This window comes from Pipistrellus kuhlii, unplaced genomic scaffold (assembly GCF_014108245.1).
Source record: "Pipistrellus kuhlii isolate mPipKuh1 unplaced genomic scaffold, mPipKuh1.p scaffold_m20_p_2, whole genome shotgun sequence".
Classification (NCBI taxonomy): domain Eukaryota; kingdom Metazoa; phylum Chordata; class Mammalia; order Chiroptera; family Vespertilionidae; genus Pipistrellus; species Pipistrellus kuhlii.
Window position 1 is genome coordinate 103024281 of NW_023425515.1, and position 26401 is coordinate 103050681.

The 26401-nt window shown below is 49.3% G+C and overlaps 1 protein-coding gene across 4 annotated transcripts in view; it reads left to right on the top strand.

Annotated features, from left to right (window-relative positions):
* Window positions 1-5202: 5202 nt before the first annotated feature.
* Window positions 5203-26401, top strand: part of SH3RF3 (SH3 domain containing ring finger 3) — a 215440-nt gene continuing 194241 nt past the window's right edge. For all 4 annotated transcript variants that reach the window (XM_036447977.2, XM_045584183.1, XM_045584185.1 and 1 more), the window contains exon 1: window positions 5203-6360. In XM_036447977.2, the coding sequence (XP_036303870.1) occupies window positions 5815-6360 (546 nt within the window). In that variant the 5' untranslated portion in view covers window positions 5203-5814. The remainder of the gene's footprint in view (window positions 6361-26401) is intronic.

Consider the following 26401-nt stretch of genomic DNA (forward strand, 5'->3'; position numbering starts at 1 on the left):
AGGAATGAGAAGCATCATGTTAGCGTTGGGTGGGCCTGTGTGCGCCTCTGTCAGTGCCCACCCTGGGGCAGGCGGAGGACCTACGGTGATGGCAGTCCCTGCGTGCACCCCCGCCTCCCATCCTGCTAAGTGATCATGATGTTTTGGCATCCTGGCTAATTAGCATATTCCTCTGTTATTGTATAGTACTAGAGTGCATGAAATTCATGCAGGGGGTGGGGGAAGAATGTCTCTTAGCCCAGCCTGCAGCCTCTCCAATCTGGAAGCCCTTGAGGGATGTCCAACCACCCTTTGAGGACCGATCCCACAGGAATCGGGCCTAAATGGGTGGTTGGACATCCCTCTCACAATCCAGGACTGCTGGCTTTCAGCTGCCACCCCTGCAGGCCTGGTTGTCCCCAACTGCCCTCTCCTGCAGGCCTAGTCACCCCAACTGCCCTCTCCTGCTGACCTGGTTTCCCCCAACTGCCCTCCTCTGCTGGTCTGGTAACTCATAAATGCCCTCCCTGCTGACCCTATCGCTCACAACAGCCCTTCCCTGCAGGCCTCATCCAAGCCAATTGCTCTATCCTGCAAGCCTGGATAATAAATGCCCTCCCCTAAAGGCCTAGGTCCCCCTCAGCTGTCCTCTCCTGCAGGCCTGGTCCTCTCCCCCCCCCCCCCCCCAACTGTCTTCTCTTGCTTGCCCAGTATCCCCCAACCTCCCTCCTCTGCTGGCCTGGTGTGTGGGAGCTAACTGGTTTGCCCGGATCAGAGTTGGGGTTCCCTTGGGGCATGGGACAGCCTGGGTGAGGGGCCTGTGGTGGTTTGTAGGCAGGCCATGCCTCCTGGCAACCCAAGCAGAGGCCCTGGTATCTGGGATTTATTTATTTCTACAATTTCTACAATTGAAACTTTGTATCCTGGAGCAGAGCCAAACCTTCTGTTAGCTCTGTGGCAGTAGCCATTTATTTATCTTCTATAATTGAAACTTTGTAGCTTTGAGTGGAGGCCTGGGCTGGCCAGGGTGGGTGGAAAGCTTGGCTTCTCCATTGCTGGGGAAATCCAAGCCTCCCTTCTGCTTTCTCCTTGGCCACAGCCAAGTGGTTAGGGTTAATTTGCATACTCACTCCTGATTGGCTGTTGGGCATGGCTGTTGGTCGTTGTTAGTGGGTGTAATGAAGTGATGGTTAATTTGTATATTAGTCTTTTATTATATGCATTACCTATGTACACAGACAATAAGGTGGTGAAGGCCTTGCGGGGGAAACCTGGTGGAGGGGGGCAATATGGAAGTAGGGGAAAAGGGGAGTATCTGTAATATTTTTAACAATAAATATTTTTAAAAATTTGCTCCTAGAATTGAAATTAATTCACAAATGAAATCTACAAAATTGAGGCTGAATGAGGTAATTTCTTTCCATATCTCCCTCCTTCACTTCCATTAATGCATCCTAGGATTTCATTACTTTTCTGGGCAGCCATATTACACTGATGACTCATGTTGGCTCATATTATGCTTGTGGTCAGCTGAATTCCAAAAAACTTCACATGAATGACTATTAAGCCAGATCTTCTCAATCATTTACTTGTATGATTGACTGAATGAACATGTGCAGATTTACTGAGTAACATAAAACTGTATTTGTAATACTTCAACTATTTAGTTCACGGCCTTAAATTCCTTTATGCTGTAGTTCATTTTACTTGGCTACTTCAATCAAAAATTGCAAACTGGTGGCCTGTGGGTCAATTTGGCCACATATTTATTTTATTTGGCTAACATGGTGTTTTTTGAGAGCTAAATTGGTTGCCAATTGTTGAACATCAGACAATCTCACATGAAAAGCAGGCCTTCCAACTTCTCTTGAAAAGTAGAAAGGTCTGGAAATGCTGGACCCTCATTTTCTCAAGGCAGCATGTGATAGGCTGGGGCTGAGCAGTACCTACTCCTTTACAAAGTGAAGAACAGCTCACTGCAATCCCACGATGCTCCATGGCCTAGCATTGCCCTGCCCAGCCTGTCTGTGCTGGGGAGCAGGTTAAGTCAGGGGCTGACAAAAGGTTTGAGAAATGTGAGGTTCAGCTATCCTGTGTTTGCTTTTGTGGCCCCAGTTGTGCATAATAGAGAGGGAAACTAAGGACAGAGAGGTGGTTCTGGGCCTCCAACATGGGCACGGAAATCTGTGGTTCTGTCTGCCTCACATGCCACCTATTCTGGAAACTCACTTCTTCTGTGTGACTCCTGAGTGTGCTGGCCGTTTTCATATGATCCTGCTCCTGTGGCCAGCACACACTGGTCCAGAGAGTGACCATGTGATCCAAGCTTTATTGATATGGTTCTAAAACTTCCAGTCTGTGACAGTGTCAGAGGAGCCCATGTCAGTGGCTGAAGCTCCGGGTGCAAGGCTCTGCAGCACTGACCATGTTTCCTATCACATGACTGGGAAGTAGAGCCTGCTATTGGCAAGAGAGGGAAGAAGCATGTCATCACATGGAAAGAGTAATCTGACCTTCAGCATGGGGTTCTGATCCTCATCATTGATTTGAAAACCTAGCAAAAGTTGGTTTTTGTTGCTCCCAGGAAATGTCATCATAGGTTGCTTGCTCTCTGCTAGCCTTCCCAGTGTCTAAGGGCTTCCCTAATGCTCCTCCTTATGTCCCATGTCCCTGCCACATGCTTTTGAATTTAGCATTCTGGGTCTCTAGTAGGCAGTTAGATAGGGTGAGCAGAGTAGGAACCATGGGCCAGATGCAGAGGGTCATCAGGGTGGAAAACCCTGGGTGTCTAGCAATGGGAAAAGTACAAGTCCCTGCATTACCACTCCTTTAAGCATTAGGCCTTGGGGATAACATCTAGACCTCAGCTGCGTTTCAGGTCCAGCCCCCCCCCAAAGCAGCAAAACCATGCTGAGCCACCCCATTGGCTGACATCAGGTCTAGCTGCAATGACTAATGATCCCCCTCCTCTGGTGCCACCAGTCAGTGGAGACCAGGACTCTGATGAGACTCGTGGAGAAGATGATGAATATTCTATTGAGAGCCTCCCCTCAAACCACAGATAAAAGCCCTGGGGATGGAGGAGCCAGTGTGGCTCTCTCTAGGGAGCATTCTGCACCTTTCCTACCCCCTCGTCACACTCTCTCTCCCTCCCCATCTCTCCCCTAAGCTCCTAAGGCCCTTATTTTGCTGTAACCTGTTTCCTGAGCCCATTTCTTCTATGGCTCACTTCTACCTCTGTGACTTTCTAAATAAACTTCTCTTATAATTGGAGTCACGGCTCTGAATTCTTCTCTCATCCAGAACTCAAGGACTGAGGTTGCTGAACTGAAGTTGATACCTGGTGCTATTTTTCTGCCAACAGGTCCTTTGGAAAATCCCATTTTGCTGTTCCTGAGCCAGTTGAAGAGTGAAAAGAGAATGTGAAGACATTTCTGTGCACTGGGATGTGCATTCCCTTCTTCTGGGCCTCCTGGGAAGTCTGCTCCCAGGTTCCAGCTAGCCAGGCAGCTCCATGATGCATTCTCACATAGTTGCCTGTGCTGATGTGAACCATCTCCACACTACTGTGGGATGTCTACAAAGCATGTTGGGAAAGTCTCCTGCTGCCCTCAGTAGCAAAGTTTCCAGGAACTGATAGCCTGATATGAGCTCAGGAGACCTGGAATTAAGATGCTAAGATTTGAGTATTCAAATTACCACTAGGTGATGGATGATTCTGAGAACTTTTTTTCATTAATTCATCAAATATTTATTGAGAGTCTACTATGTGCCACTGTTCTAGGCACTGGGGATATTACAGTATAAAAAATATGTAGCTTATAATTCTGGAGATAGCAAAACTAACAAAATTCAGCCTCAGTTATTTCATAACTATAAGGTTCACCTTTCTTACATGTACAATGAGGTTAAAATAATTATCTCACAGGGCTGTTTAGAGTATTATATAAAACTAGAGGTCCCGTGCACAAAATTCATGCACTCTGGAAGGTCCCTCAACCTGTCCTGCACCCTCTCGCAGTCCAGGAGCCCTCAGGGGATGGAGGGGGCCTAAGCCTGCAGGCGGACATCCTTAGGGCTGCCTCTGAGGCAGGAGAGGCTCCTGCTACCTCTGCTGTGCTAGCCAGCCATGAGCCTGGCTTATGGCTGAGTGGTACTCCCCCAGTGGGAGTGCCCTGACTGCCAGGGGGCAGCTCCTGCATTGAGAGTCTGCCCTCTGGTGGTCTGTGTGCATCATAGCAACCAGTCATTAGGCCATTTGGTCAATTTGCATATTAGCGTTTTATTATATAGGATAATTCATAAGCACATTCTTGGCACTTAAACCTTAACAAATATTATTTTCTCCCTGAAAAGTTCAAAAGTAAGTTACACTTAACTTCACACACCACAGGTCAGGCTGACTGCTAGGCGGGATCTGAATGCCTCTGACATTGGCTCTGGCAACAACCTGGCCTTGTAGCTGCCGCCCAATGGATCAGGATTTATGCTGGAGCGGGAATGAACACACAGCGACCACAAGGGGGCAGCGCACTGCAGGAAATCCTTGACAGCCGTTTCCAGCCCACAGCCAAACTTCCCTGCTTCTCAGGGTCCTCCATACGCACTTCCGTTTCTCTGACGCTCGCAGAAGCGGGGGAGTGGGAAAGAAGAACACAGATTTCCTCTCCTATGTGCCAGCCGAGGAGATTTTGCAGCAGGGTTCACGAGGCGGCGCTGGGTCCCCGCACTACGCCAGCCAGCCACGCGGTGTGTGGAGGAGGCGCGGAGCCCGGCGACCTGCGCGAGGGTGTGGGTCTGGCTGTCAGCGGCGCCAGCCTCCGACCGCGACTCCGGGGAGAGGCAGCAGCCACCTAGAGGAACCGGCACCAACCCAAGCGCCTTCCCTTCCTGCTTTGTGGGAGTCCCGCACCCACATGCCCACAGCTGCTGGGCTGTCACTCCTGTGCGCCATCTGAAAAGGAGACAGACCAGGAGAGCTCCGGGGGTCGTCGAGGTGGATGCTCGGTGTTGGCTGTGTCCCCGAGCTGCTGGCCAGCGCTGGCGAAGGCAGTCGAGATAACACCTGCCAAACTTTTCCTTCGCAGCAGCCTTGGGAGGAAACATCTCTGCCCGAGGCTCACGGAGACCAAAGGGAAGACTTTGGGAGGGGACAAGGTCAAGCCTCGCAGCAGGGCAGGCTCGGAGTTCCAGGGAGCTCAGCGGACAACGCCTCTCCTTTCCCACGCCCCTCAGCGACCGTGACCCCAGCGCGCTCCCAGCGCACGTGCCTGCGGCGGAGGAAGAGGAAGGGTCCGGCTGACCCTCTGCGGGCGGCCAGGCGCGGGCGGGCCCAGGGCGCATGGAGCGCCGCGGGGGCTGCAGCTCAGCAGCGGCGCCGGGAAGCGCGCACGCGGCACCCCTGGGCCCTGCCCCGCCGCTCCCCTTACTCCCTGTCGGGGGGGTTTTGGCCACTGGAGGCCTTTTGGGGCGCAGAGTCCGCTGCGTGACGGCCCGGCGGGTCCCCTGGAGCACTGCGCGGCTCGGACGATCCGCAGCGATGGTTTAGCCCTAAGCCGCGGTCTTCGAGCGCCAAAGGGCAGGTAGGCTCCGTTGGCCCGGAGCTGGTTCGCTGGGTGCGGAACTCCAGTTCCCGCCACGGCCTCGCGGGCCAGTCGGTGTGCCACTCTGCACCTTGACGGCCGCAAGCCTCGGGCCGCCAGCCGGCGTGGAGGCAGTTCTGGCGGAGCCCTGCTCCCGGCGGCAGCCGCGGCGCCACCCTGATGCCCACGGCCCGCGGTGGGCCCGCCTTCGGCCCCGGGGCCTAGACCGCTGCGCGGCCGCCAGCTCCTCCCCATGCTACTCGGCGGGCCGGGGCTGTGCGCGTCCCAAGCGGCCGCCGCCGCCGCCGCGCAGAGCGAGGGCGACCACGACAGGCCCGGGGAGCTGTGGCGCTGGCAGCGGGCGACGGGCGAGGACATGGATGAGTCGTCGCTGCTGGACCTGCTGGAGTGCTCCGTGTGCCTGGAGCGGTTGGACACCACGGCCAAGGTGCTGCCGTGTCAGCACACCTTCTGTCGCCGCTGTCTGGAGAGCATCCTGTGCTCGCGCCGCGAGCTGCGCTGCCCGGAGTGCCGCATCCTGGTAGGCTGCGGCGTGGACGAGCTCCCCGCCAACATCCTGCTGGTGCGCCTGCTGGATGGCATTCGCCAGAGGCCCCGCGCTGGCGCCAGCCCCGGAGGCAGCCCTCCCGCGCCCTCTGGCCCCGGCTGGGGGGCGGCCTCCGAGCTTGCGGGTGGCGGGGGCCGTGCGATGGGCAGCGCCCCGGGCTCGCCAGTTTTCCCTTTGGAGGCTGGCAGTCCGCACGAGCTGACCACCAGCAGAAACGCGCCCCTGGCAAAGGTGGGTAGCCTTCTTGGCGCCGGTGTGTGTGTGTGTGTGTGTGTGTGTGTGTGTGTGTGTGTTTGTGTGTGTCCTTGCAGGTGTGGGGAGCAATGGTGAGGGGCTGGGGAGAACACATGTGGCTGTACATGACCTTCTCCTTGCAGTTCTTTAACTTACTTTTCTCCAAGGACTCCATGAGTGTAACCCTTCAAGTTCTCCCCTCCCCCCAATCCTTTTTCTTCTGAACTTCTTGTATGCACCTGCCTTCCTTCCATCCTTTCCCTTAGAATTCCTTTCCTACCACCTGCACTTGCTCTTTGGTGCCACGTGCTCCCAGGGAACCTTGTTATATGTTCATAGGTGTGCCAACATCCCATCCTCCCGAGGGGTGAGCAGGTCTTCTTGTCCCTGGGTTCTCTGCTGGCTGGGGCTGTACTCCCTCTCACTCCACCCCCCCCCCCCCTAACTTTGCTCCCCCCCCCATCTTTCCAGAAAAAAACTTTCTTTCTCTAGACATCCAGACTATCCTGCACACCCCCACCTGCCTGGGTAAAGTTCGTGCTTAATGTTTTCCAGGTTCCGGTTCCTGGGAAGACTGGGCCTCCTGCCTGCTTGTCTGGCCAGGGAAGATTGGGCAGAGGAAGGTGTGTGACCAGGCAGAACACAAAGTACAAACTGTTTAACAGGAGGGAAGAGGTTATCCTGCAGATGGGAGGAGTGTTGGCCCATCTTTTCTTGGACTCTGTCTGTTGGAAACCCTGGTTCTCTCCTGGGCTCTTAGGCAGGGTTGCATTCCCCGGGTCTTTGAGTTTTTTTGTTTTTTAGTGTGTGTGTGCACGCGTGCGTGTGTGAGTGCAACTATATTGTACAGCACCCACTGCTTCTATTTCAGTCAAAGACCTTATCTTGAGGGTTTTAGTGATTTGATTTCAAAGGCTACTTAGAACTTGTAATTTCACACCCTCTGCCACCTTGGAAACTGCTTTGTGGGGGAGGAGTAGATGTTGGTGTGAGAAACAAAGTAGTCACGTTTTATGTTTCTTGAAGGAAATAAAATACATTCTCAGTCTATTGCGATTATTCATTTTAGAGAACACAGCTGTATTCCTGTACTTTGACCATTTAAGGAGCTGGTGGTGCATTAACTACTTAAATAATCCTTCCAATGTGTATAATATTGAGATTCTGGGAAAATGTTACCACCTGAATCACTCAGTACTGCAGTATCTCTGAGGTTAAGAACTTAAACCCTTGGAGGGTGAGCTATAGGGTTAAATAGCATACTTTGCTTTGCCATACTTTGCTCTGTGAATCAGGAAGAATGGGTGGTCAAGAATTGTCAAGGCATATTTATACTTAGGATCACTGCTGAAGAGGAATTAAGTTTTTCTTTGATTTTGATTGTGATTAAATTCAGTTACAAGTGTTGTTGCATATTTTCCAACTTTTCCTCTCCACCCTTGCTGTTGTTATCTAGGTATCATAATTAAAGGTCAAAGAAACAAATAATATTTGGAATGATGCTTCTAGTAAAACATTTTGATGACCATGTGTTTTAGATATTCTCCCAGTTCATCTTATGGGAATTGCCTTTGATGAGGGGGTTAGGAGGTAACCTCAGCTCTTTGAACTCTGGTGGCATTTGTAGAATTTAAAAAAAAATGTGTCAAGGGATCAGACATTTAGTAATGCCACTTAGGAGCAGGAGGTTAATATTTTGTTGAGTGGAGTTTGGGGTTATTGGTTGACTTTATAGGCACACATGTGTATGTTTATGCTTTCTGAGCTTTAGGGAGCGTTTGGTCATATTTTTCCCCCTCTTTTGTTTGTTGTGTTAACTAAGTGTGACCTCCAGTCCTTTCTTCTTTGCAGGCCCATCTCATAAGGACTAAGTTTCTAGGAAGACTCTGAATGAAATCTAATCTTATATTTGATCACCTTCAGTGAGGAAAAAGTAAAGTTTTTTATTCACCAATTTTTGACAATCAGTGGAAGTCTTCTTGGGCAAGCAGAAGTCCTGCATGGAGTGTTGTACATTAAGCAAGCCTATACAAGTGACGGACTTTAGCTGAAAACTACTTCCAAATAGGCTTTCAGTACTTTACTCTCCATTGGACTTGCTCATAGCAAAGCTGAATGTTGCTGCGTTTATTAATTAGATGGACACTCATCTTATTATTCAGCAAATACTATATATGTCTCAGTAGCAGGTGACTAAATATCAGACAGTTCCCTATTTTCCCAATGAGAAGCCCCTTAAACTTTCTTTTGGACCAATTGGGATATGTAAACTTTGTAGGTATGTAAATAAGCAAATATCTGCTTAGACTGTTTATTAATTTAGTTACATGTAGACATTGGGAGTGAATCATGTATAAAATGTATTCATTCCTGTTTGGTTCATGAAATAGTCCCATGTCTCTTTCTCTCCCCCCCCCCCCCCCCCCGCCTCCCCCACCCTCCTGCATCTTTTGTGGCATTTTTTTTCATCAGGGTTTTGGTATCAAAGTCACATGAAATCCTGACCTGGTTAGCAGAGCTTCTCCCTTTCACCTGAGCCATCTGAGAGGAGGTGCATTTCCAATCAGTTAATTATGCAGCCCCTGGAAATTTTATACCAAGTTACAAGTACCCATTACCTACGGTTGGGACTGTTGGTCTCTTCATTTGCCTGTTTGCAATATTTGTCATTACGTGTTAAGAAGCATCTATAAAAAGTCCTGTTTGAACAGCACTAAGCATTGCAATAGCTAAAATATGAGCTATGTTTCTCAGCCAGTTTATTTTTTGTTTTGTTTTTAGTTTTACAAGGTGACCCCTTTAACCAGCATTGATGGAGATGTTTATGGGCAACATGTTTTCCTAAATGGGTTTTGTGAGGTTCTAAATTGAGTAATTCAAAGATTTCTTCTTAATATGTTTAATAATAAGAGCATAATTTGCTAATTATATCAGATAGCTGAATGACCTTCTGGATGGCATTCCAGACATCCTTCTGGAAAGTTGCTGTGGCAGGGGCTGAAGCAGAGGTGGTTAAGGGTGATCAGGCAGGCAGGTGAGCAGTTAGGGGCAATCAGGCAGGCAGACAGAGTGGTTAGGGGTGATCAGTCAGGCAGAGTGGTTAGGGGTGATAAGGTAGGCAGGCAGAATAGTTAGGGGTGATGAGGCAGGCAGGTAGAATGGTTAGGGGTGATGAGGCAGGCAGGCAAATGGTTAGGGGTGATTAGGCAGCCAGTCAAGTGGTTAGGGGCGATGAGGTAGGCAGGGAGAGAGGTTAGGGGCAATCAGACAAGCAGGCAGATGAGCAGTTAGGAGCCAGTGGTCATGGATTGTGAGAGGGTGCAGGCCAGGCTGAGGGACCCCCTCTCCCCAGTGCACAAATTTCATACACCAGGCCTCTAATTTAAAATAAAAAGGTCACCATAATCCTAAAGTGGGTGACAATTACTACTTGGAGGCCCTTAAGAATTGATACAGGGACAAAGTGACAGAGATCCAGGAAGTGATGCATCAGGAGGTGTTCTCAGGCTCTGTTCCTGTCCTTTTTCTTCTGCTTGACTGTCTGGTGTTGTGCTATGTTTGGTCTTGGACTCTAGAGTAAGAGGCCCAATACCTGGAAGCCTTTACCAAAAGCCAGACAGATCACAGGATGGCAGACAGCTGGCTGACTCGCGGTCATTGTAATGACAAGGGGCAGACACCAGCCTTTGGAGACATGACAGATGAATCACAGCGAAGTCCCTCTTAGACCTGTTTTCAAAAGGACCCCGGGGGTGGAAACAGCTCCTCCGACACATTAGTGTTGTTTCAACTTGCGGCAGTTAGTGAATAACCTAACTGGGTGCCTGCTGTGTGCCAGGGGTTGAGTATATCTCATTTAAGTAAGTATATCTCATCCATTTTTTAGCTCATCCAGTAGCTAGTCACATTGAGGGGGCCTCAGGGTTTCCTCCTCAGGGGCAAACCATTACTATGGGTAGTACACTTGAAAGAGGCTTCAGATTGACTGGCTGACTGGATTTGCGGTCAGAGTCCTCCTCTCGGTCTATTCCACAGCTAATTAGAGACAAAGGTCCCAAACTTAGCAGCGCCAACCCCCCTGGCTGCCGTCTGCCCCAGGTTTGCAGACGCTCTATCGGTGGGAGGCTGCCATCTTACAAACTCAGGCTGCAAGCCTCAGGTCCCAAGGAAGGAGCATCATACCAGTTATGGCTCTGAGGGCAGGTCACAGGCAGCCTGTGCAGCTGATGTGAGCCATCTGTGTGGGTGGCAGTGGGTGGGTGGCTTGTCAGGTGGTGCCATCTGTCCTTAGGAATGCATACTCATCCATCCTTCTGCTTTGCTACCATGTAGGTCTCACCCTTGGCCACACCCACTGGGTCTCGAGATAGATGTAGTGGCTCAGGCATCATGTCCTCAAGCACCAGCAGGGAGAGGAGGATTGCTTTCCCTGGTGTTCACTCTGCAAGTTGGTGGCCACCCTCACACACTTTCTCTCATACCTCAGAGGCCAGGGTCGCTTCCCAGGCAGGTGCCCGGATGAGCAGCAGCTTGACAGGGACTTGGGGCTCAGGGTGGGCCTCCCCCTTGCATGTGGCTTCAGGCAGGGAAGGTCCCTGGGCTTCTCGGGTCCTTGCAAGGAAGGAGGGAAAGGAGTGGGAACTTGGTGGATAGCCAAAGTGGCACAGGAGGTGGGAGTCCCAGCACAGGTAGTTTCAGCCTGGAGTTCTGCACTTCCTCACCACGTGCCCCTGGGCAAAGGGCTTAGCTATTCTGAGTCTTCTCATCAGAGAGCTACAGCCTCCTCCTGCTTAACTGGATGAAGGAGGTACATGCAGTGCCCAGCACTCATAAGTATCATCTCAGTGCTGTAATGATACAGAAATCTGGAATTCTCATATCACCAGTGAAGGCCCACCTTCCTGCTAGTGGGTTCATTTATATGGTATCCTAGCAGAAGGGTGTGTGTATGTGTTTGTGTGAATGTGTGTGTGGATGTGTGTGTTGGGGTGTGTATGTTTGAATATATGTGTGAATGTGTATGTGTGTGTATTTTCAGAAGTGTGTGTGTTGGTGTGTATGAATATGTGTGTTGGTATGTGAGTGTGGATGTGTGTGTTGGTGTGTGTGAATGTGTGTATGTGTGTGTTGGTGTGTGTGAGTGTGTGTGTATGTGTGTGTGTGTGTGTGTGTGTGTGTGTAATCTCATACAATGCTTTGCTTTTACATGCAGAGTTGGCCTTTGTTATTGTTACTGGGCTGTTGAGGATCAATGGGCATGTAAGCCAAGTATTTGAACTTAGTTGTTTCACCTTTAAAATTACTTCCAAGTTTTATCTTTGTTTTATCTGAGCTTCTTTAAAGTGAAAAATGTCTAAGCTATAACCTGTCTTTAAAAAGGCAGTGGAGGAGAATAATGGCACTCAGTTGCCGATATAGCTGGTTGAAGTCTCTCCTGAAAGCAGGGTGCAGCTCCTCCATTTGCCGGGGACAGAGCTTGTGCACAACTGTCGAGATCACACTGTTCCATGTGCTTGAGCTGAGCACAGTCAGAGCCAGTGGCTCCTGCATCTGGCCTTTCAGACCCACCTGCTTGCTGGAGCATGATGGAACTGGGTCTCAGTGATGCAGTTGTTTCAAGAATGTATTTCAGTTCAATCTGTATTTAGTCTCTATCATAGTTAACATGTTCTTTTTGAAACATATTCTGGAAATAAAATATCGGAAGGCTTTAGTTAAGAGGAAGTGATCTTTATTCCATCACCTGAAGAGCCAAGGTCATTTTAAAAAAAATCAGATTGGATGAATTAGAAACGTGTGCTTGATGTGTACCCTATTGGAATTCTAATTAGCCATAAAAGACCAGGGTGTCAAACTGAAGGTGTTGCAGTGAATGGTGTAAGTTGTTCTGCCACAGTGTGGGGCTCCCTTCTCTCACTGAGTGGATAGAATACAAAAGTGCATCAGATGGTCGCACAGTTTGGGTGCTACTCACAGGTTCCTGCCTTCTCCTTTAAATTTACCTTTGACCCTTGATGGATTATGGGTATTTAGAGATCAGTGGTCTTTTGGAGGATTGGAAAGAGGAGTGGCTTGGTGGATTGTTTCCTCTGCCACAGTGTTTATGTTTTTAACTATATGCTCATCTGCGTTTCTGTTTAATGGAATCAGTGCATAATGTTCCTGTGAATTAATGTCAATGTAAATGAATTAGGATTCAGGGTAGTAGAAGTGGAGCAGCTGTGACGTCTGGACAGGACAGCAAGTGTTCCATAGCATTCAGATGTGGGAGGCCCCAGGGAAACCAGGGATCACAGTCAGACTGTCACACTGTGTTCAAGAAGGAGGATGGGATACATTTCTCTCCTCTGCTTCACTGAACACATATTTATTTGAACACACTGTCACTATAATAACTACTTGGGATAAAAATGATATTGGTCTTTAGAATGTGGCCCAACAATTGGTTGCCACTTCGCCCACAAATGGAGCACCAAGCTCATTTAAAAAAAAAAAAAAAGATTTTTAGAGTGCCCTGGTTGATTTGTCTCAGTGGATAGAGCGTCAGCCTGAAGACTGAAGAATTGTGGGTTCAGTTTTGGTCAAGAGTATGTACCTCACTTGCAAGCCATGTGGGAGGCAACCAATCCATGTATCTCCCTTACATTGATGTTTCTCTCTCTGTCTCCCCCTGGAGTACCCCTTTACTCCTTCTAAAAATCAATGGAAAAAATATCCTTGGGTGAGGGTTAACAACTAAAAAGATTTTTAGAGAGTGAGGAAGGGAAAGAGAGGAACATTGATGTGAGAATGGAACATCAATCAGCCATCTTCTGCATGGGCCCCACCAGGGATCAAACCCACAAATCCAGACGTGTGCCTGACTGGAAGTTGAACCAACAACTTTTGTGCATGGGACGATATTAAATCCAGTCTCCCGGCCAGGGCTCCAAGCTCATTTTAAAACAGCGTTAAGCCCTTGCTATAGCAGCCACTGTGCCTTCTTTGACAGTTAAATTCCAAGCCTTTATTTCTCCTATACACCCTGTATTTGTTTTAGAAATTCCTATGTAAGTAATAAATGCGTACTGTTTACAAATAAATCTTTGGATTCTTTAACTCTTGGTATGCCATACTTCAAATTTTATGTAACTTAAAAATTGCACCTATTTTCTGTGCCTGGCCAGTTGTAACTGAAGCCAGACATATCTGTGTGAGATGAGGCACCCAGTGCAGGCATGCAGTCCATGCTAAATTCCCACCACTTCAAACATAGCCAGTGGGTTCACCTTCATCCACCAAGTTCATGATGCCTGTGGATTAGTTCTGTCATGAGCAGTGATTGTCTGGACCACGCCTATAGTTCACACACATGAATTTGAGAGTAGACACTCCTAAAGAAAGGACAGCCCTGCGTGGCAGCACTCTCGTGTCTATTGTTGTGTGCTTCTCATGGATTTGGGAATCCATCTGTGTCACCTATACATGGACTTTGATAGCAGTTTTTCTGGAGTTCAGTTGTTTCCCCCCACATCTCAAAAGAGGTGACAGATCTTGGATTCTTAGGGGAACTTGCCTACCTGGAGAGGCCACTGGTAGTCACAGGGTCACCTGGTAAGATGGCAGAAGATACGTCTGGTCTTGCTGAGCTGAATTAACTGGCCTGGAGCCCTCCCACAGGCACCTTCAGGAGCCCTGTTCCTCTAAGCTGTGTGCACAGAGGACAGCCGTCTCATTCTGCACAGGGGCAGTGCCCAGTGAATGGGGCGTCTCTTTCTGATCGCCCCTCCCACACGCAGGTGTTTTCATGGGCAGTAGTTTTTCGTCTTTGACTCAATAGATACATCTGGTGTCCATGGCTGGGAATGTTCCTGGCTGTGTTTTTGATGGGCACCCAGCAAGGTTATGCCATACTGAGAGATGGCTGCACGTAGGCAGCTGGCTGCTTTTCTCTTCACGAGCCCCATGTTAGCATCAACCGCCCCTGCTCTCACCAGAAGTCACAGAAGAACTTTTCTGCCTTGTCACCTGGTCACCTTTACCTCCCAGGCCCTGCCAGTTTTTTCTCAAGTTCCTTGAGTCTCCTGGGCGTCTCAGGCGAATTCCCAGAGGCATCTCTGATCTTTTGCTCAGCCTTTTGCTAGTTCTCCCCAGCCCCCTTCCTGTGGCTGCCCTCCTGGGAAAGCTGCTTCCCGCTGGGTGCTGCTTCCTAGCCTGGTGAGGGCTGTTGTGTTCCAGGTCCCATCTGGGTGGACTGCGGTGCTTTCAGACTGGGTCCCCTGTGCATTCCCATTGCTTTGCCAGCTGCCCCTTCCCACCCATACCCTTTCTGCTGATGTTTTTCTCAGGAATAGGTGTATACTTGTGGCCTTATATTTTCTTAGAAATTCACTTTAATATTATTCTAGAATATGATTCTTTTTTATTTTCATATAAAACTGAGTTGATTTCCGAAACCTGGAACCAGGTGTGTTTCCCATTAGCTCCCATTAAGGTGTCCTCAGCCTGTCGGGCATGGCTGTGGGGGCTGAGCACCCATGAGCAGAGCAGGGTGTGCTGGCTTACACTAGCAGGAGAGGGCTGCCACACAGGATGCCCTCTGAAGAGGACCTGGCAGTCTCTCCTGTAACCCAGAAGTGGTGTTCACTGAAGGAAAGCCTTAGATGTGACCTGTTTGTGGGTTCCTCTCAACCGCAGAAGCCTCACTTTGCCTTAATTATGCCACATGCCTCTTCCTTCTGGAGTTCGCTCAGGGTTAGGCTGAAATTTATTTTCTGATAGTTGGTGTTCAACTGGCCTTACCTGCTAAGTAGTCAGGGACTACTATTGAGTGAAGAAAGCACTGTGAGCTTTTCAGTCAGTGTGGGGAAAGGTGGCTGTCATTGTCACTCTTCAAATTAAGTGGGAAATTTATCAGGCTGAGGAATTTTCAAGGATGTCACTTTTCAAGATGCCAGTTGTCATGTTGACAGGCACAGCAAAGAGTGTTATAGGGGAGGACTTGAAAGTGGCATCCTGGATGGTGCAGTGTCCTGGCACAGAAGAGGAAGAAGGGCAGAGTGCCAGTGGGTGCTGATGTTTCTGGTAGGGAAACAGGGACCCAAGTGTGGGAACCCAGCACAGTGGCTGCTAAATGTCCCAGGTGGTGGCTGGTGATATGCTGTTATGTTAATGTCTGTGTTTATTATAATGCTCCCTTCTATTTATATCAGGTAGTACCTTTAAAAAAAATAATGGTAGTTACGTGAAGTTTTATTTGGAACCAAATAAAAAGTAAGTCAATTTAAAGACACTGTTTAAGTAGAGAGTGTGCAGACGAGGCACAGATGGCAATAGTTAGGATAAAAACTGCCTTAAGTCACAGAATCAGCAGATCTTGTTGATCCTAGAGCCTTTGACATTGACTTTTGACTTCTGGCTTTCTCTGTGGGTGGGAGGCAGGGCCTGAACTGTGGGTAGTGCTGAGACACATAAGGTGGAGAGGGTTGGGTAAGATGAATGTGAGAAATGAGGCAGTATTTTGTGTTTGAAAGCTAACTTATGAAAAAAAATTGATTTTTAAAAATTCAAACCAAATAGCAAGTGTGTAAAATTGGCCTTTGGGACTTACTTTGAAACGAAAATATAAATAGGACAAGAAGGGTTAAAAGTGACGTTTATCTCCTGACTCCTTAGCCTACTGAGCATGGGGGTCTAGGCTGCCTTCACGCCCATGTGCAGCTTGTGGTGACACCTGGCGTGGCGTCGACCTTGCAGCTGTTGGAACAAGTAGGCCCCAAACTGGTACTTGAACTTGGCAAAGTGTGACCACAACAGAATAATGATGCAGAAGTTCAGAACCAAGAGATGGGAAATGGTAAAAGAGATGGTCAGAGTTGGCTCTCCCACCTCCCTTTGTTCCTGGAGCTCCAATGCTCTGGTGAGTGGGTGGAGAGGGGACCCCTTGGTGGTCCAGTGCTCATCTTAGGGCAGTGGCTCCATACTCTGGTTCTCAGTCTGAGAAATCCAGCGTGGTCTCTGGGGTCACGGCAGGATGTCTGGATAGGCTGGAAGCAGAATGCTGAGCTGTAAAGGCCTGACCTAGTATTGACATTTTGTGGGGTTTGGGCCATCTCTGATTTTCCCTCATCAGCTCTGTCACCAAGTTTCATTATTACTCTCTCTTAGAAGAGACAGTTAACTCCTTCCATTCTGCTTCTCAGATGTGGCAAGCCCAGCCCTGCTGTGTCAGGCTGCATCCCTCCTGGCCATGCTCCCCATCAGCTGCCTATGCCCATGGCCTGGGCAATCACTCTAAAGTGCTGTCTGGTTGTTGTGCTACCCTGGACTCTTCCTTCAGGCAGGCTATAGGTCCCACAGTCTCACTCCCACCTAACTCACGGCTGCACAGCCCTGAAGGCCATGTCTGCCCTTTTACGCCTGCAGAGCACACTTATTCCTAATGCTTGCTCTTTGCTTATGTAAGGCCAATCACCTTCTTCACCATTAATCAAAGGTATATCCACTTCTGAGGGACAGATGCCTTCATCCTCTGTTCTTGGGATGCTGTGGAGAAGCCTGTCACATATGACCTGTGTCATGCTTCCTTACACACCCTCTGTCCACCACAGGGTGCTGTACATACTCACCTTTACCTTTGCCACTGACCGTGGGCTGAATGACCCTTGCCTCACTCTAACCCACCTTTTCTACATTCTCATATCTAGAGCATCTCTATGGAATGCCTTCCCTGATTGTTTTGGGTCTTGGGTTTTTTTGCTCTGCAGGGGGTAAGGGGGCCAGATCACACCTTCCACTGAGTTTGTGTCCCTGTAGAAATGGGGCTTCAGTGACCCTATTGGTGTAGGGTGTTTGGTTCCCATATGCTCAAAAATGTGGTGGTAAATGCTCCCACAGGGGGACAAAGCAGGAAGGAACAGACGAGCCCTGGAGGGCTCTGGAGGGCCACGGGTAGGTTGAAGCCTGGGGGCCAGAATGCCTGGGTGCATACACCCCTCTTCACACCCTAGCAATATACCCACGTCATGTGCCAGCCATTGAGCACATGTCACGACCTCTTTGTGCAGTGTCCTCTGTAAGGTGGTGACCAAGAAGAACCTCCGGCACCTCAAAGGACTGCAGGCTGAATGAGTTCACACCTGAAAGGTGCCGAGACTTGCTGAATAGTAAGCACTTAATCTGTGTGGGCTGTCATCGCTATTGCTCTTCCTGAGCTTTATTCTTTCATAATAATCGGTATTATTATTGGGCTGGGACCCCAGGAGGGATATGGGAGCATGGCATGGATTGGGGATTCTGCAACCTACATCTGGGGGGGGTCTGTTTTGCAGTTCTTCCTTTCCTGAATTTCAGATATTCCTTTCCTCTAGTCGGTGTCAACCATTAGGTCAGATGTATTAGTTTGTTTAAGGGAAAGTCATATTCTTGTTAGGTCCCACCACTCGCATTCCCACCATTATCACCCACACTGCTCCCACAGGCCCAGCCCAGAGAAGTAAGCAGGCTGCAGGGTGGGAGGAGCTGGCTTAGTGAGTGACCTCCATCCCCAGCCCTGGACAAGCCAGGTGTGTCTCCACAAGAGCTTGGTTTTGGCCCTTTTGAGGATCCCATGATGTTGGCCTGCAGTTTTCCTCAGTGCCGTGGGAGACCCATCATCCCCTTCCCAGTCTTTTAGGAGATCTCAGGTGGCTGTACATTTTCTCAATTCTACTATGGCACAGGGTCTCCAATGCCACCGAATTAGTTCACCTCCTGCAGTCCTGCTAGATGCTCTGAAGGCTCTTCCCAAAGACGGGACTCAAAGCTTTACTGAAGGTCATGGGCAGTAGAGAGACCTCCTGGAACCTCACAGGTAGCCTTCACTGTCCTTGGATACCACCACCCTCCCCATCAGTGTCTCCTGGTCCCTCTGCCATAGGGTCCCTGGTATCAGGGAGCTCTCTGCTCTGGCTGTTTTAACCCCCTCCCCTCTTTTTTCCCCTCTCCCTTTCCCCTGTCTTCTCCTTTTCTTCCCTCCTCTCCACTCCCCTTTCTCACTGTTCTATCCCATTCTCTAAGTCCTGTCAGTAAATTCCTCTAGCAGCTAACTTTATTCTCTCCTCTTGTTCTGGTGTCATCTTACAACCCATCTTACAACATCTCCTAAGCAAAGGCTCTCTTTCCCCTGACACCTGTTCAAACAAGTTCTTTCCCTCCCCACCTCTCTTCCTTTTCTCCTCTAGGTGACTCTGGAGTGAGTCAGAAGATGGATTTTCTCATTGTCTATGAGAGGGAGGTATTGGCTGGTACCTTCCTAGAAGTGCCTGGAAGAAATGGTCAAAATGCCTACTTCTTGGAATTACAACTGTCAGTTGCTACTAAGGTTTGTTAGAAGGAAAAACGTATGGGGTGAAGGTGTTGCACTCTATCAGAGGGCATATCAGCAGAGCCTGGACAAATAACCTTACTGTCACTAGGGCCAAGTAGAGGCAGTCCTTCATGTCACTTCAGCGTGCTGCTTTCACACAAGGAAGCACAGAGCTGTGTGTGTTTTTAATTTTCCATCTGCTGCTTGGTGAACAGATCTGATGATAAGCCAACACGTGAGTGACTTATCCTGCAGCACTAAATGGAATTCTAAACATAGTTCTGTAAACTGGCCAAAACAATGCCTCATCAATTATTCAAGCAGGACATATCAGGGTCACATGGCTCGTCATTGATTCCCATTCTTAAATTAAAATATTTTGGTCACTCACTAAGCCAGCTCCTCCCACCCTTTTACCATATTAAAGAGTGAATGTATAAAGACGCAAGTCAATGGGAGAGCTTCATAGCTGGATATAAAGAGCATTTATACTAATAAAAGGGTAATATGCTAATTAGATCAGGAGACCTTTCAAACATCCTTCCCAACAAAGCCATGGTAGTGGGGCTGAGGCAGAGGTGGTTAGGGGCGATCAGGCTAGCAGGGGAGGGCAATTGAGGTAGAGCAGTCTGGCAGGGGGGCAGCTGGGGGTTAGCAGGCCAGCAAGCGGGGGAAGGTGGAGGTGAGCAGGCTGGCAGGGAGGGCAGTTGGGGGTGAGCAGTCGGGCAGGCAAAGTGGTTAGGGTGATCAAGCAGGCAGGCAGGTGATTGGTTAGGAACCAGTGGTCCCAGATTGCGAGAGGGATTGGGCCCAAATGGGCAGTTGGACATCCCCCCAAGGGTCCCAGATTGGAGAGGGTGCAGGCCGGGCTGAGGGACATGCCTCCTCCTCTCACATGAATTTCATGCACAGAGCCTCTAGTACTAGTATATAAAAGGAAAAGCTGATGAGAGAAGGGAGCAGGAGAGAAAGACCCTCCAGTTCCCATTGCTGAAATGTTGGTGACTGTTGGCCCTAATTTTGGTGCCTAATGCAGGGCGAGATTTTCAAAGGTAATCTTCCCTGTTGCACAGAAGCCAATATTATACAGGATGTGGAGGTTTACTTGTCCTGTGTTTGGGGCTGTTGAGTCCTTGGGTTCTTGCTTATGTTTGAAGGGTTCTCAATTCACACAATGAAATGGACATTATGTGCACAGTGACCAGGATAGCCTGAAGTGTTATGCTGTCTTTTGTTAAGAGTTTTCTTACACACACATCCTCTCCCTGCCATCTGAGTCTCCTTGCCTCTGGATTGTTGTTGAAATCAGGTCCAGATGTTTGTAGTCATGGAGACAGACTGAATACAGAGCTTTCCCCCCTGGACAGCTGCAGTTAAATGTCTCAAAAACACTTTAAAAAAGTGAATGGGTCAACATGTGTTCAAATAAAAAATTGTTTTGATGGCTTGAATGCTGAATTAAAAAATTTCTGTGACCAAGTTTCAAAAGGTAGAAAGCATCATATGAAATTAGTTTTAATAATATATCTTACTTAACTCACTGCATCTAAAATATTAGCATGTAAACATTAATCACTATAAAATTATTAATGTTTTGCATATTTTTTCCATGCTCAGTCTGAAGCCATGTGTGTCCTTCATACTCATTGCATGTCTCAGTTTCAGTTGCTCTATTCCAAGTGTGTAGTAACCACATGTGGCTGCTGGTGGCAATGTATTGGACAAATGAGCTCTGGTGGATCAGAACACTTAGACTCTGTGATTAAGGTTCTAAGGCTAACATTCTTTTTATGCCTCTAACAGATATGTATACACATAATGTACTTTTAGAGGCTTATAGGCAACAACATGGTGTTTGCTGTAATTTCTGAATTATCCCTGTGATAGAATCTACAAACCACTGTGGGGATTCTTGGTCTGCACTTAATGTAGTAATAGCCTGGAAAGCTTATACAAGACATGCAGAGAAATTGGTCTGAAACCCAGAATGTGCATATTTTTCATACCCAACGGATTATTTAAATTTCCCAGTGGGAATTTATTCTCTGACAAATTCCTTATCAGCAGTTTCTTTTTAGGGGTCTCGATGGACATGGAGTCTAATTTTTTTTTTCTCCCAGCCCCTTTTGGAGAGACTAGAATTCAGTATCTGAATTTATATTCCTTTGTGGAGGAGTGCTCAGTGTGACCTGCTAGGTTGTCTATTTTCTGAGGTGATAGTAATGAAGATGGGTATTGCCCCCTTTCTTTGTTATTTTATAGCTTCATGGTTTGGGAATATGGGGGTGGCCCACACTTTCCCTGGAACATTTGTCAAATCCTCCATTCATTGCTCTTGTAAGCTGACATTTACAATTCGTGGAGTAAGTAATTTTGTGCTCTGGAGGCCTGATGTGCCTGAGTGGCCTGGCAGCATCAAGAAGGACACAGGGAGTGTTTGTAAGTTCACTACATAGAAATTAGATTTTTGCCTTTTATTTACATTGTGTATTGTCAAACTTATATTTAAGGCTGCAGGGATTATCATCTATTGATATTTAAATAGCATTATTTAATAAAGAGTTAGCATTTTATTGGAAATACTAGTGGCCCAGTGCATGAAATTCATGCACATGGGTGGGGGGGGGGTGTCCCTTAGCCTTGCCTACACCCTCTCAAAATCTGGGACTGCTGGCTCCTAACTGCTCACCTGCCTGCCTGATCTCCCCTAACCATTCTGCCTGCTGGCCTGATCAATCCCAACTGCTCCCCCACCCCTTGCTGGCCTGCTTGCTCCCATCTGCACATCCCCCCCCCCCCCACCAGCCTGCTCAATCTCCCCCTCCCCTGCTGGCCTGCTCACCCCCAACTGCCCCTCCCTGCCGGCCTGCTCTTTCCAACTGCCCTCCCCTGCTAGCCTGATTGCCCCTAACTGCCTCTGCCTCGGCCCCACTACCATGGCTTTGTCCGGAAGGACCTCCTGAAGGACGTCCTGAAGGTCTCCTGGAAGGGCTCCAGGTCTAATTAGCATATTACCCTTTTATTAGTCTAGGTAATTAGTAGGTTCTGGCATGAGTGGGCATGGGTAAGGATCTGGGGTATCCCCTAGTGTCCTGTCCAGGCTGCTGGAAGGTGCTGCTCACTGTCCCCTATACAGCTGCCTCTCAGTGTTGTATTACTCATAGCAAATCACTGTGTCTTTCAAAATTGAAGAGTAAATCTTAGCACATGCTCCCCTTCCCTCCCAGCGGAGGCCTAGGCACCCTGTTGTAAGCCTGCCCCACTGATCTGGGGAAGCAGCTGGGCCTGCACCTTGTTGGGAAGCCTGTTCCTTGTGGAGAGGAATGCAGCTTTGGGGCTAATGTTTCACCAGAACAGAACTAATGTCAGTCATAACCCATGTGTGCCCTATTCCTGCCTGTGAGTGAGGCCAACAAGTACATTCCTTCCTGATAAAAGAAATTAAATCCATTCTGGATGGTATTGTGGGTGTTTAAGGAGTAACCCAGAACCCATTACTGAGAAAAAGATAAAATTGTATGTTTTTTTCTACCTTCTTAGTGATTTAAAAAAATTTTATACAACAATTTGTATTTTTGCTGAGGTTTGAAAAGGCAATTGCACTGATTTTGCCTGAAATGTGGACAGATTGGCTCTGCTGAGAAGGAAATAATTAGGGTATTAAAAGGGCAGAAAATTTACAGTGATTGGTCAAGAGAATTATTAAGGTCATGAGTCAAAGAACACTTGCCTGAGCCCAGAGTGATACATTTGGTTGGTCTACTCACCTGCTCCCACAGACTGAGCCAACCGATGCTATTTTTGTGTGCATAGAAGTCACGACAATGTCTGGGCAGGTGACAGTAAAAAAGTTACCCAGAGGACTGCTTCTGAGACACTAGGAATGACTTGGGATACAGCCCCACTGGGCTTGTATTGTGCTTGGACTGAGCTGTGCCTTCCTGCTCCCTTGGTAACCCCTGCTGATGGAGACTTACAGTTGGGACCTGCTATGTCATTTGTGGGGTCCTGTGCACAATGACATTCAGGACCCCTTTTCTTAGGAGCTTCATGATGCAACTGCAGAGCAAGCGAAGGGGCCTAGTGCATGACTCCTGTGACTCTGTGCACTCCTGGAGACCCCAGTCTTCTGTGCTGACATATCGAAGAATGGGCACTGCAGTATGCTGTGGTTCCCACACTCAGATCTCACCTGTTTGAGGTTGTTTCCAGAGCATCTGCCTTTTTTCGGTTAGAATTCAGAATGTCTGCCCTGTGTGGGGCGTGGTGATGAGTCCAGCCAGCTGCTTACTGGTGTGGGTTGTATGGGTCTTACGTGGTGCTTTTTTATGTTACCAGGCTTACCTGGATGACCACCTTGATCCAAAGTTGAGAATTTCAAGGGACCAGGGGAAAGAGCGCCCCACACTTTCCTGACAGGGTGATTGGTTGTTATCCTGGTAGAGGTGGCTTTGGGGACCATTTGTGGCAGGTGGTATCGAAGATGTGGAGAGCTTATTGCTAGTTCTACTGCCTCTGTTCTTCAGTAATGAAGCAGAAGCCTTGCTGGGCAGGACTCCTGGGATGGGACCATCAGTGTGCTAAGGGACATGGTTTTGAAGGCCCCTCAGGCGGTTCAAATTCTACATCAGTGGGAAAATAGGGCTCTATCTTGCAGTTAGAATTGGTCCTAGGTCATGGGCATACGGCTCAGCTAAAGCTAGCAGACTTCAGGGGAACACCTCCTCTTTGTCTTAGCTCTCCTGGCTTCAGATGACTTTTTTGGTCTCGTGGATGAGTTTCCCAGTGTTTAGACAGGGTCAACGTGGGGCCATTAGAGTGCATGATTTTAGTGTCAACTTTCCTCCCAGGCTCAGAGGAGTTGCTGAAGCATGGCCTATTGGAGCAGAGGTTCTCAACCTTTCTAATGCCTCGACCCTTTATACAGTTCCTCATGTTGTGGTGACCCCCAACCATAAAATTATTTTTGTTGCTACTTCATAACTGTAATTTTGCTACTGTTGTGAATTGTAATGTAAATATCTGTGTTTTCTGATGGTCTTAGGCTCTATAGCAGCGGTTTATAACAGCCAGCAGGGTCGCCTAAGACTAGTGGAAAACAGATAGGTAACAAGGTGCCCACCCTGTCGGTGGGTGGGCACCTGTTAGCTTTCCTGGCAGGCTGGGGGCTCTCAGGGCATGTGTAGGACTGAGGAGCCCTGTGGCTGGCACTTGTGCTCTCTCTGTGCCTTGGAGGCACCTCCTGGATGCCAGGATGGTCACCTCAAGCACCTTCTGGGGCTTGAAATGACATGCACTGCAGGTATTGTGAGTGGAAAGGTAAAGCACACCTGGGACCTCAGCCCTGTGCGATTGCAGCCACCATGTGGTGTGCCTGGCAGTGAGACTTAGTGCTCTAAAAAATATGCTCTCAACAGTGCAAGACAGGGATTGCTTTAAGCACCTTTGTGACAGAGGATCTAAAATAAACCCAGAGAGTAAGGGTGTATGGGAGGAGGAGTCCAAATGGGCTGCCTCACTGGGCGACCAGCCTCTGGTTTGTGGCCCCAGGACACCTGCCAGTGTGTGCAGACAGGTTGGGCAGTCATAGCTAAGTGTGCTGCTAGCATCCTCCGGTTATCAGGACAGCCCACACCACAGAGAAGCGTCACCAGTGGTCACCAAGCTCTTACGACAGCCCCGAGAGTACAGCCGTTCCCAGTGGACAATGCACACCTGTCTGCAGAGATGGGGGTCCTGTGTGTGTAAGGAGTTGGGGCTTTGAGAAGAGAGGCCGGCATTGTGAGTGGGCTCGCTCAGCTGCAAAGACACCCCTAGCAGGGAGCACTGTGCCTTTCCCCACAGACCCTGCTCCTTATCTCTCTGCTCCTTTCCTCACATGCAAGGTGATGGCTCGGAGTGCCCTCTTCGCTGGGTGCAGCCTGCTGTCTCGGTCGTGCCTGCTGTCCCTCTGTGCTTGGAGAGGCTGATGGCTTCCGAAATGACTTGGGGCCGAGCCTCTCCACAGAACGGCAGCTCCTCCCTGACAGCCTCTCCTGAGGGCAAGGCCGCCTTCCTGTGCAGTGGATCTGCCGGAACCCTCGCTTCTGTGCTGCTCACCCCCTAGGTGTCCATTCCTTGGCCAGGTCCCTCAGGGCCCAGAGCAGCTCAGAGAGGAGGAGAGCCGTTTTCTCTGGGTCTCTCCACCTGTCCTGGCATTTTCTGTTTGCTCTGCCAACCCCATAGCAGCCCAGGCCCCGCAGCTGGGCGCAGCGCCACTCGGCCTGACTCCAGCTCTCAGCTCTGCTGCCTGGGTGCCACGGGGGACAGTTGGTGGCAGAAGAAAATGTGGGGTTGGAGTTGGGGTTTAAGGACCCGCCAGGCCATGTGTGAGCTGAGGTGGCAGGCAGGCCAGAGCAGCAGCCCCACCTTCTTTCCACTCTCTGCGCTTTCTCATTCTGTATCAGGGCCCAGCCTCCGGCCTCTCTCTCTGATTGTCTTCAAAGGGCTGCAGAGTTGATGGTCCTCAGAGCCACTTTACTCCTGCTCTTTCCATACTTCACAGCTCATGGGGCACTCGTTGGCCCCATGTTTGAAACTGCCCAGACACCCAGTCAGCTCAGCTGGCTCCTGCTGTGTGTGTGTCACAGGGACCAGCCCTGGGCACTGGGCCTCCATCTCCTGCCCTGGGGGCTGCTTCCTGTCCACTCCTCCCTGAGCACCTCTAATTTCTCACTTTTGCCTCAGCCTGTATGTATAATTTTGTGAGTAAATCTCTGTCCGTGATTCCTCAGCCCACACAGCTTATGAGGCGGCTGCACTCTGCTCTGAGGGCACGGCCACCGTGGAGAGGGCTGAGCACTGGTGGGAAACCACCTGGGTTCTGCTCACTGGGTCTCTCCCCTTCAGGAGAGGGCTGTCTGTCTTCCCAAGCAGCCAGTGTAACACCTATTCATCCAATTTGAAATCTACATGAAGTAAAACAAATGTTGGTTGAGAAACAAATATTTTAACCGAAGTCTGACATGCAGACAAAACCCAGGGGAAGGAAACAGCCCCCCTCCCCCCTCGCCGCCATCTCAGACCACACAGGGTCACCCTGAGCCCTCCCATGGACACCGCAGCCCCAGGAGCCTTGAGTGACACCTGCTTTTTGATCTAGTAAAGGCAGGTCCTGAGCCCCTTTAAAAGAGAGGTTGCCAGTGCAATTCTCTGTGGCTGTGTTCAGTTATTCCACGGGCTTTCCGCTGTCTTTGATTCTCTGATGTGAAGCTGTAACTGGTTGAATTTGTTTCTCTTCATTTTCTCTCTGCGTCCCTGGTGTTGTCCCTTCTGCACGTGTCTAGGTAGCTGGTGAGTGATCAGCATCATCTCTTACTCCCCCCTGCTTCTCTGCCTCTTCATCCCTCCTTGCAGTCAGCAGTGATTGTTTAGAAAATTGAGGATTCTGCCTTTAAAGCCTGGAAGTTGGAGCTTGTGGGCTGGCCCTAGGACCCTGGGGCCTGGGTAAACCTACAGTATAGAGCCTTAGGTGAGCACACTCCCTCCCGGGCCTCGATATCCCCATGGGCAAAAGCCACAGGCAGCCCTGCTCTGGGGCTGCTGACCTAGGGCAGCAGGGCCTTCGGCTCTTGCACACATCCAGTAAGCAGGGAGGAGAGCCCCATTTTGGGGATGTGCCAGACTTTAAGTGTTTGTTGCAGAATAACATAGAAATAACAGCCGTTTGGCTCA